Below are 12,106 nucleotides of genomic sequence, written 5' to 3'. Positions count from 1 at the left end.
GATTAGAAAGATAATTGAATTGGGTAGCGAGATTTGACAGGGGAGTTTCATGCCTCGTCCAATCGTAATCGAAAACAGTGCAACGCTATCACAAAACAAATTGCATGTGAGTGCTTGATTATTGTTTCGCATTCTTGACACCTGGTGACGAAGGAATGCATAATGATTGCTACATAGAGAATATATCCCGTGGTAAATTGAGCTTCACATCAATAACACATTTACAGAACTGTGATCTTGAAAATAATTTGAAAATAATTGTTTTGGGATGAGGCTGATGATTCATTCTTTGGTCAAAAGTGATGTGTTTGAGGTAAATATATATTTTGGAGCAAGTCTCCATCAACACACCAGTCCTAAATCTCTCATGCACTCTCTAATTTAGTTTATAAATAATCTGCAGCACTCTTTAAACCATCTCCCTTGGAGAGAAAATAGACATGAAAAGAGTGCATGATCACTCCCTTCTCTGACAACCACCTCCTGAATAAAGGCCAAAAACATATTCAAGCATCTCTGCTTCAGTGAAACCCAAGAGGACTGGATGATAGCTTATATGATGTCTTTTTCCTCTAAACAACGAGACTGTGCACACTGGGAGACTGTAACTGTTACATACTGTTAGTACAGCTCAGTGTTAATGCTATATACCGTTAGTACAGCTCAGTGTTAATGCTATATACCGTTAGTACAGCTCAGTGGTAATGTTATATACCGTTAGTACAGCTCAGTGTTAATGTTATATACCGTTAGTACAGCTCAGTGTTAATGTTATATACTGTTAGTACAGCTCAGTGTTAATGTTATATACCGTTAGTACAGCTCAGTGTTAATGCTATATACCGTTAGTACAGCTCAGTGTTAATGTTATATACCGTTAGTACAGCTCAGTGTTAATGTTATATACCGTTAGTACAGCTCAGTGTTAATGTTATATACCGTTAGTACAGCTCAGTGTTACTCTTATATACCGTTAGTACAGCTCAGTGTTATTGTTATATACCGTTAGTACAGCTCAGTGTTATGTTATATACCGTTAGTACAGCTCAGTGTTACTTCTATATACTGTTATTACAGCTCAGTGTTATTGTTATATATCGTTAGTACAGCTCAGTGTTACTCTTATATACTGTTAGTACAGCTCAGTGTTAATGTTATATCTGTTAGTACAGCTCAGTGTTAATGTTATATGCTGTTTACAGCTCAGTGTTAATGTTATATGCGTTAGTACAGCTCAGTGTTAATGTTATATTACCTGTTAGTACAGCTCAGGTGTATTGTTATATACCGTTATACAGCTCAGTGTTACTGTTATATACCGTTAGTACAGCTCAGTGTTACTGTTTATATACCGTTAGTACAGCTCAGTGTTACTGTTATATACCTTATGTACAGCTCAGTGTTACTTATATACTGTTAGTACAGCTCAGTGTTATTTATATACCGTTAGTACAGCTCAGTGTTATTATATTACCGTTAGTACAGCTCAGTGTTATTGTTATATACCGTTATACAGCTCAGTGTGTTTTATATACCGTTAGTACAGCTCAGTGTTATTGTTATATACGTTAGTACAGCTCAGTGTTAATGTTATATACCGTTAGTACAGCTCAGTGTTATTGTATATTACCGTTTAGTACAGCTCAGTGTTATGTATATATACCGTTAGTACAGCTCAGTGTTATTGTTATATACCGTTAGTACAGCTCAGTGTTACTCTTATATACCGTTAGTACAGCTCAGTGTTACTATTATATACCGTTAGTACAGCTCAGTGTTATTGTTATATACCGTTAGTACAGCTCAGTGTTACTCTTATATACCTTTAGTACAGCTCAGTGTTATTGTTATATACCGTTAGTACAGCTCAGTGTTACTCTTATATACTGTTATTACAGCTCAGTGTTATTGTTATATATCGTTAGTACAGCTCAGTGTTACTCTTATATACTGTTAGTACAGCTCAGTGTTAATGTTATATGCTGTTAGTACAGCTCAGTGTTAATGTTATATGCTGTTAGTACAGCTCAGTGTTTTTGGCACCAAGCCCATACATCTGATGGCATGGGGACTTTGAAGACATTCCTCAGTGGATATAAATAGTGTATTTATTTCTCAGACAATAGAACCAAGATAACTTCCCTCTCCCTGACCACATTCTGCGTTTCTCATAGAGGGATAGCGCAATGTCTCACGTACTAGGAACCCAAGGTCTGTTTTTTTGTTTTTTTTGCTCTAGAACTACACAGCTGATTGAAATAATCAACTCATCATCAAGCTTTGATTTATTTGAATCAGCTGTGTAGTGCTAGGGCAAAAACCTAAATGTGCACCCCTTGGAGTCCCAAGGACCGAGTTTGGGAAACCCTGGCCTATAACACTGCATTTGGACTTACATCCTCTTTGTCATGACCGATCCAACATGAAACATGACCCAGGTCAAGTGTAATAAGTTCTGATCAGCTATCTATAGAACAGAGGTTATATGTGGCCTGTCTTGGAATTAAAACCACAGCCTTGGAGTGGCTAGCCCATTTCCTCCAAATGTAATTTGTCAGTCTCCGCATCTCCATTTGTTTAACCCTTCTCTCTTTGTGATGTGTGCATGATATGACAACATTCGTTTTCAGTCCCCAGAGTTGCCACATCTGGAGATCTGACGCAGATCTTCCTTGACATCACTGTCATGTGGCTCATGTATGCAACATGTCCAGTTGTGGATTAATTTGTCATGCTATAAACGCCTGAGTCTTTGCGGTTTGAAAATGTTTAAAAAAGGTAGATGAAGAGTTGGAATCCAAAGCAGAGGCATTCAGCCTACTGTTTAATTAGACTAAGCCATATAAGCCTTATATTGCAATATCATACAGAACAAAGAGGATTAAGGATTTAAGATTGGTAACGGACGTTAAGCCATTGTTGAACCAATACACAGTGGTTCCATGTCACTGGAGGCCTGCCTGCGCACAAAGCCGATGACAATCAAAACACAGAAGAGGAAGTAGTAGACCAACTAAAACATGTTTAATCTAATACTTTCCCCACTTCCTTTCTCACACACACAAATGCACACACGCAAGCACGCGCACACACACACACACGCTATATTATGAAAAAAATGTGAGTTTTCTAAAATGAAATATTTGGCTGAAGATTATAATAATTTCAGCAATAAATCATGTTAGATTATAATTATGATACAAGGCGTCTCAAACCATAGGTACATTCTCATGATCTTCCTTTCTCATTAGGATAAAATAATATAAGCAAGTGTAAAGTGTGATCGATCTACCTGCTTACATATTTTGTCTACAAGTGTCTAAAAGAGGCACACTATCATATTTTGATATCATGATAATCTGATTGATAAAAGTTCATTCATAGGTGCTTTTGTAAACTATAGAATATGCCATGCCAATGCATTCCTGACACAGCATAGTGCTAGCAGTGTAGAGTGCATGTTTCAGCCCCATGGACAGCAGTGCCTGGGTTTGGGGGTTCAGCAATGAGGTAGACCTGAGGTCCACTCAAAACCATCTGACTGAAGTTGTAATCAATACCATTTTAGATTTTTTCTTTTTTAATTGACTGAAAACTACATCAAATTATGAGGGTGCAGTGAGATACCCGATGGGTTGGACGATACTTTTCTCATCAATCATCTTGAAAAAACTTCTGGAAATCCACCAATCCTCTGTCGTTAACACAATGGAAAGGTCAAATGCTGTATTATCTAAATGTTGAAAGTGCGTGGGCGACGGAGAGAAACAAAATGGTGCAGTTTGAGGCCATGTGGCGGAGAGTGATATGGGCGCTGGAGATGGGTGTGTGAGCAGGTGTGTCTGGGCAGGGGTGATGTGGATGTTTGTGTGCATCGGTATGTTGTTGTTTGTATGTGTATCTTTTGTATTGTTTAAAAAAATACAGAAATAAAATCTTTACATTGTGACACCTCTGTCAAACACGACCAAGCAATTGCAGTCATTTGTAATCACTTAGGATAGGCTACTCATCAAAAGTAGACTACGCCGCTGTTCTCACTCTCATTCCTTATTGACGACAGTGTGATGAATGATTCACGTTTAGAATCTAAAACTCCCAGTGCCCCACACAGCTCTATCAGCTTTGCAATCTGGGTTTATGACATCACTTTTACTCTGAACTAAGATGTCCCATCTTTTTTTTTATCTAGAAGGGACATAAAATATTAATTAAAGTACAGAAAAGAACGGGTTGTACAAAGTTTCTGGAATTATTATGCTTTGGCCTAAATACCTTAGCTACATCACTGAATATTAAATTAATTCTTAACTTTGAAAGCAGGGGAAAATATGATTCAGTAGTCATATTAAACCATCAATGACAATATATATATTTTGCTTTTGTTTAATACATCCTATTCCCTCTGTACATTGTTTCTAATATTCACATATTGGTGCACAACACGAGATATTTTGATATGATATCATCATATTATTTACATATGAAAGTTCATTTTGAAACTAATAGTCATTCAGAGGTGTAGAGCTGAGCGCTGGATACGATGAGCAGTGAAGCACAGTCAATCAGTCATGGCCATCAAAGTGACCCTTCTTTTCAAGTGGCATTAGTGCGTTTTGAAGTCCGGCAAACGATTTTCTTAAACGCCTTACGGAAATCCCTGTTGAAAATGGTATATATGATAGGGTTCACGGAGCTGTTGCAGTAACCAATCCAGAAGAAGGTGTTGAAGAGCGCACCGGGGATGTAGCAGCTCTCCCTGCAGATTGCGTGCAGGCTATATGTGAAGAAGAAGGGGAACCAGCAGAGCACAAACACCCCCATCACCACGGCCAGCACGAACGTGAATCGCTTCTCACGCATCTGGGCCACTTTGGTCTTGGACGAGGCCACCGCAAGGTGCTGCCGCTGGGCCGCCAGGGCCGGGTTGGCTGCGTTATTAGGGTCTTGGAAAAGCTGCGTGGCGCGCGCCGAGGCCCAAGATAGGCGGCAGTTCTGGCGTGGGCAGCAGTCCGAGCCCTCCACCTTCATTCGCTTGGAGAAGCGGTGGTTACGGGGTTTGTTGTCCGATGCACAGCAGCTCTCCTCCAGGTCGATATCATCCAGCTCCTCCTGCCTGTGGTGGTCCTCGGAGCTCTGGCTACTGGGGCTCTCTATCTCCATCCGCTCCTTCCTCACGAAGCACGTCTCTGACTGGGAGGGCTGTCTCTCCAGGCCATTCTTAGCCACGAACACCGTGGAAGAGCGCTGCTTGGCGACTTTATAGATCTTACAGTAGACTAGGATCATGATGAGGCCCGGGGCAAAGAAGGACACGAGGCAAGAGGACAGGATGTACCAGGTTTCGTTGTTTAACAGACACTCGTGCTCATCATGCTTGGTCATGATAAGAGGCGGAAAGGAGATGACGGCGGAGATGACCCACACCATGGCTATCATGGACTTGATTCGCTTGGGGGTCCGCTTCAGATTATAGCTCACGGCCTTGGTGACGGACCAGTAGCGGTCCAGACTGATGGCGCACAGGTGGACTATAGACGAGGTGCAGAAGAGTACATCCAGTGCCAGATAAAAGGCGCACCAGGGGCTCCCAAAGTACCAGTAACCCATGACCTCATTGGCAAGGGAGAACGGGATGACCAGTGTGGCTACGAGGATGTCCGCGCATGCCAGGGACACCAGGAAAAGGTTCTGGGGCGCGCGGAGAGCCCTGCTGGTGAGCACGGCCACGATGACCAGCACGTTACCAACGATGGTGACCAGAATGATCACGGTGACCAGCAGGATGATGAGCGCAGAGCCCAGCTCCGTGTGCGGGAGAGGTCTCGGTGCGCTCGAGGTGTTGGCATCCTGCAAGGTGTTGTAGGTAACGGTGATAAACTTGGCTACATCCATCATAAACGCATCTTCTAATGGGTTATTTATAGCGTGCACCTTTCCACCCCCAAACAGCTTAACTTGGAAGCATTCAATTGTTGATCATTAGTCTTAAAGCATTTAACCAATGGAGACGCGCTGTGCACTAGGTTGTGTGATCGGGTAACAGATATAGCCTAGAGCACATAGGTCAAATACGTGAGGACCCTCAGCGTCCTGGCGAGCTGCCCTCATCTTCAGTTCCATAGAGAAGGGTCCGCAACAGCTCCGTGCTCGGTGACAGCTCCGTGCTCTGTACTCACAGCGTATTGAGTAAGTTTTTGCCACTATGAAGTCCAGAATCCAAATGAGTAAGTCTCCATATTAGGGTGATATTCCAGCATCATCAAAACATTTTGTTTCCGTTATCTCTCTGTCGGTCTCGTGCGCAGTGCTGTATGTTGTTTTCTTAAAAAAGTGTCCTCGGTGAAGCACAAGAGGCAGCGCGCACTGCGAGATGGAGACACTGCTCGTGGTATATGTGTGCATGCAGGAGTGAAGTGGGTGATATCACTCCTAAGACCAACCCATCGCCAAGCTTAGCGAGACAGAAAGAGAGGGAGAGGGAGAGGGAGAGAGAGAGGTCTGACCGTCTGAGTTTACTTTGGATAAGGAACAGTTGAAGGGAGACTGCTCCTAGAATTATCTAATTGGTTCTTTATTCAGCTCTCATGCACAGAAAGAAAGCCATTACAGCCCACCTACAGATGGTAATGGAAGTTGATTCATAAACATAAGAATAATTTAACCATCAACTGTTATTAGCATCCATTATTTCATTTTGATAACAAATGGAGAACAGCATGAATGGCATGTTGGTATGCTGGTATGTTGACTTGAGGTGAGGTTCATGACTGGAAAGTGAGATCATTTAAGCAGGAAACATTGTGTCTGCTGACTGGATCATATGATGGTATGGTGTGTGAGGTTCAAGGCATAGCAGCTCCAGGGCAAGACAATGGACTATGTTTAGGATCATCATCTACATTAGTAGGAGATTAGAGACAAACAAATAAGGACTATACAGTTTTTATAATGTCACAGGTTTTTAAAATGCTTTCATAGTGTTCGTTTTCACTACTTAAACTTCAGTCATCATGCAATGCTGAGTTGATAATAAAGAGATGGAAACTGAACCAGTAACTTAGCTATGTTTTAAATAAGGATGTCTCAATTTACAGAGAAAAGCATGCCTAATTTGTCCTATCAGTGATGACATGTTGTGCATTCTACATTCACCTCTCTCTCTTTCTCCCATATTACACAATGAGACGGAAATGAGAGAATACCTGTCTGTCTGTTCCTCTGACCACWTTTGCTGCAGGGGCAGAGTGACGTAACAGCCAGAGTGCTCTGTTCAGCTGTGCTGTGGTAGGGCTGAGGATAAAGCTATTTACCCCATAGAGGCGTGGAGACACGTGGACAAAGCTATGACGGCCACCCAGGGTAACAGGGAAAAGCACGGCTGATTGCAATTCGACAAAACGCAGCTCGGCTCTGAGCACGTTGCTGCAGATCTATGATTGAGTCATTTTAGGTTCGCCACAAATATCCAGGGCACTCCATTTGCTAAATAAACAGGGTGTGCAGACAGGAGGTTTGAGTGTGTGTGTGTGTGTGTGTGTATGTTGTCAGGGAGGCTCAGTTATAGCTTCCCTCTGCAGGGATACATGCAGCAGTGGTCCCCTACCTCCCCACCACCAACCCCCAACCTGCCCCCATCCATCCCTGAGTCTAAGCTGTAGCTTCCAGTGAGTGCTGAGAGGTTCTCCTCGCCTAAAGGGTGACTGTCAAAGTGGATCAGAGCGAGGTCTGGTGATGCAGATATGCCCCTAGTGCTCCACCTGTAATACAGACACAGCCCCAGCCCCACCTCAGCTCACCTCTGCTCCAGTTCAGTCATTACCAGGACAACATGCTTTTTGAGATAGCAGAAGAGCAGAAAAACATTTCAGACAACACCAAAACAATTCAGACAACACCAAAACATTTCAGACAACACCAAAACAATTCAGACAACACCAAAACATTTCAGACAACACCAAAGCAATTCAGACAACACCAAAACATTTCAGACAACACCAAAACATTTCACACAACACCAAAACATTTCAGACAACACKAAAACATTTCACACAACACCAAAACATTTCACACAACACCAGAACATTTTTAACTCATCCAGTTGTAAGGCTATTTTTAACCTTGACGATGTGAAAGACCAGAGGGAGAATTAAGAGCAATTTTATTATTGGTATCATGTTAAGTAAATGTATGTGACTTCAATAAAGGCATTGTAGTTGTGGTTTGAATAATTGTAGACATAACTTTTCCCCCCATAAGGTCCTGTACTGTGTTGTCTTCAGTATTCAGGTGCCGGCACAGTCTAGATAAAGAAAAACAGCACTCCCATTTATCAAGGTCTGATGAAAAAACACATCCTGGACTGACTGGCATTACTTCAGCAATCTCCTCAACAGCACAGAAAAGGTTTAAGGCAGCGTCAYGACAATCATCAACTACACAAAAAAAAATGTGGTTTACAGTAAATATCAGTTTTGACGGGCAACTGCTGTACACACCTTTTCTATTCATATACTGTTCATACTGTCTATACACACCATCATATACATATACAGTTGAAGTCGGAAGTTTACATACACCTTAGCCAAATACATTTAAACTCAGTTTTTCACAATTCCTGACATTTAATCCTTGTAAAAATTCCCTGTCTTAGGTCAGTTAGGATCACCGCTTTATTTTTGGAATGAGAAATGTCAGAATAATAGTAGAGAGAAGGATTTATTTCAGCTTTTATTTCTTTCATCACATTCCCAGTGGGTCAGAAGTTCACATTCACTCAATTAGATTTTGGTAGCATTGCCTTTAAATTGTTTAACTTGGGTCAAACGTTTTGGGTAGCTTTCCACAAGCTTCCCAGAATAAGTTGGGTGAATTTTGGCCCATTCCTCCTGACAGAGCTGGTGTAACTAGGTCAGGTTTGTAGGCCTCCTTGCTTGCACACAATTTTTCAGTTCTGCCCACAAATTTTCTATAGGATTGAAGTCAGGGCTTTGTGATGGCCACTCCAATACCTTAACTTTGTTGTCCTTAAGCTATTTTGACAAAACTTTTAAAGTATGCTTGTCCATTTGGAAGACCCATTTGCGACCAAGCTTTAACTTCCTAACTTCCCCTCTTTACACTACTGCTACTCTCTGTTCATCATTTTTGCATAGTCACTTTAACCATATCTACATGTACATACTACCTCAATCAGCCTGACTAACCGGTGTTTGTATGTAGCCTCGCTACTTTTATAGCCTCGCTACTGTATATAGCCTCGCTACTGTTTTTCACTGTCTTTTTACTGTTGTTTTTATTTCTTTAATTACCTATTGTTCACCTAACACCTTTTTTTGCAAGGTCTACACCTGTTGTATTCGGCGCATGTGACAAATAACCTTTGATTTGATTTGATGTCTTGAGATGTTGCCTCAATATATCCACATAATTCCCCTGCCTCATGATGCCATCTATTTTGTGAAGAGCACCAGTCCCTCCTGCAGCAAAGCACCCCTACAACATGATGCTGCCACCCCCGTGCTTCACGGTTGGGATGGTGTTCTTCAGCTTGCACGCCTCCCCCTTTTTCCTCCAAATATAACGATGGTCATTATGGCCAAACAGTTCTATTTTTCTTTCATCAGACCAGAGGACATTTCTCCAAAACGTACGATCTTTGTCCATGTGCAGTTGCAAACCGTAGTCTGGCTTTTTTATGCTGGTTTTGGAGAGTGGCTTCTTCCTTTCTGAGGGGCCTTTCAGGTTATGTCGATATAGGACTTGTTTTACTGTGGATATAGATACTTTTGTACCTGTTTCCTCCAGCTTCTTCACAAGATCCTTTGCTGTTGTTGTGGGATTGATTTGCACTTTTCGCACCAAAGTACGTTAATCTCTAGGAGACAGAACGCGTCTCCTTCCTGAGCGGTATGACGGCTGTGTGGTCCCATGGTGTCTATTGTTTGTACAGATGAAAGTGGTACCTTCAGGTGTTTGGAAATTGCTCAAAAGGATGAATCAGACTTGTGGAGGTGTATAATTTTTTTTCTGAGGTCTTGGGTGATTTCTTTTGATTTTCCCATGATGTCAAGCAAAGGGGGACTGAGTTTGAAGGTAGGCCTTGAAATACATCCACAGGTACACCTCCAATTGACTCAAATTATGTCAATTAGCCTATCAGAAGCTTCTAAAGCCATTGCATAATTTTCTGGAATTTTTCCAAGCTGTTTAAAGGCACAGTCAACTTAGTGTATGCAAACTTCTAACCCACTGGAATTTTGATACAGTGAATTATAAGTGAAATAATCTGTCTGTAAACAATTGTTGGAAAAATTACTTAACCGACAAGAACTTTGTGGAGTGGTTGAAAAACGAGTTTTAATGACTCCAACCTAAGTGTATGTAAACTTCCAACTTCAAATGTATATATTTATTCTGGACTCTGACATTGCTCGATCTGACATTTCTTCATTTAGAAACACAAGCATTTCGCTGCACCTAGGAACACATCTGCAAAATATGTGTATGCGACCAATACAATTTATTTGATTAAGAAATCGAATTTGATCATGCACAGCAACAAACAGACATCAGTGTCTGATCTAGATATCAGTGTCTGATCTAGATATCAGTGTCTGATCTAGACATCAGTGTCTGATCTAGACATCAGTGTCTGATCTAGACATAAGTGTCTGATCTAGACTTCAGTGTCTGATCTAGACATAAGTGTCTGATCTAGACTTCAGTGTCTGATCTAGACATCAGTGTCTGATCTAGACATCAGTGTCGGATCTAGATATCAGTGTCTGATCTAGACATCAGTGTCTGATCTAGACTTCAGTGTCTGATCTAGACATCAGTGTCTGATCTAGACATCAGTGTCTGAATCTGACTTAAGTGTCTGATGTTGTCTGATCTATGATTCAGTGTCCTTGATTAGATTCAGTGTCTGAATGTAGATATCAGTGTGCTGATCTAGACATCAGGTGTCTGATCTAGACTATAGTGTCTGATCTAGACTTCAGTGTCTGAATCTAGACATCAGTGTCTGATCTAGACATCAGTGTCTGATCTAGACATCAGTGTCTGATCTAGTAGATCATGTGTCTGATCTAGACATCAGTGTCTGATCTAGATACGTGTCGATCTAGAAATAGAGTGTCTGATCTAGACATAGTGTCTGATCTAGACATCAGTGTCTGTCTAGACGTATCTAGATTCAGTGTCTGATCAATTGTCTGATTAGCTTGTTGAAGGAGACAACAGGGTTGGGTTTCAGAGACACAGTTGTGAAGTAAACACTTCCCCAACACACACTTGCCAACAACACACACACAAACTTTGCAAACAACACACACACCACCACACCCAACACACACACACACCCACACACACACACACACACACACACACACACCCACAAACACACACACACACACCACAACACACACACCACACACACACACCACACACACACCTCTCTCACTTATAAGCCTACATCCACCCCTTCCGCAATCCTATTCCAAGTTGTGAACACAATACCACACATCCTGCTGGTTGGGCTCCAGCTTCCTGCTGTGATGTCATTAACCACACCTATGAGAGGTGGATGCTGCATCACAGTCCTACCCAGGCGTTCCTGACTCCCATCCCGGTGCCTTGACCCCCACGCCGACCTCCGGCCCGTCCTGGAACCTCCGTACCGTCCCTGAGAGACGATTGTGCGGCTCTCGTTATCCGTCTTCCCTGGGCCGGGCGTAATAAAAGGAAATCCTTCTCCTCCCCGTCCTGACACCCAGCCCGTCCCGACTCCAATCCCTCCCCGTCCTGAATCCCGCATTGCCGATCCAGCCCGTCCTGACTCCAGCCCCGTCCTGACTCCACCCCGCCCTGAACCCAGCCCGTCTGAGAGGTCCCAGCTACGACCGTCTGGACTTTCTGAACTCCCAGCCCGTCTAGACTCCCCGGTCCCGTCTGACCCATCCCGTCCTGAACTCCCATCCCCGTCCTGATCCCAGCCCGCCCTGACATCCAGCCCGTCCTGATCCCAGCCCGTCCTGACTCCCATCGCTGACTCCCAGCCCGCCTGACTCCCGCCCGTCCTGACTCACACTGCCGCCTGATC

The 12,106-nt window shown here is 42.7% G+C and overlaps 1 protein-coding gene across 1 annotated transcript; it reads right to left on the bottom strand.

Annotated features, from left to right (window-relative positions):
- Positions 1-4,370: 4,370 nt before the first annotated feature.
- LOC111967376 (alpha-2Db adrenergic receptor-like) lies at positions 4,371-6,383 on the bottom strand. Its single transcript, XM_023992341.2, has one exon. It carries the CDS (start codon positions 5,896-5,898, stop codon positions 4,597-4,599), a length of 1,302 nt encoding a protein of 433 aa, XP_023848109.1. The 5' UTR covers positions 5,899-6,383; the 3' UTR covers positions 4,371-4,596.
- Positions 6,384-12,106: the final 5,723 nt, after the last annotated feature.

Source organism: Salvelinus sp. IW2-2015, linkage group LG8 (genome assembly GCF_002910315.2).
Source record: "Salvelinus sp. IW2-2015 linkage group LG8, ASM291031v2, whole genome shotgun sequence".
In the NCBI taxonomy this organism is placed as follows: Eukaryota; Metazoa; Chordata; class Actinopteri; order Salmoniformes; family Salmonidae; genus Salvelinus; species Salvelinus sp. IW2-2015.
The sequence above is the reverse complement of the archived record's forward strand: the minus strand, read 5'-3'. Positions and strand labels throughout refer to the sequence as shown.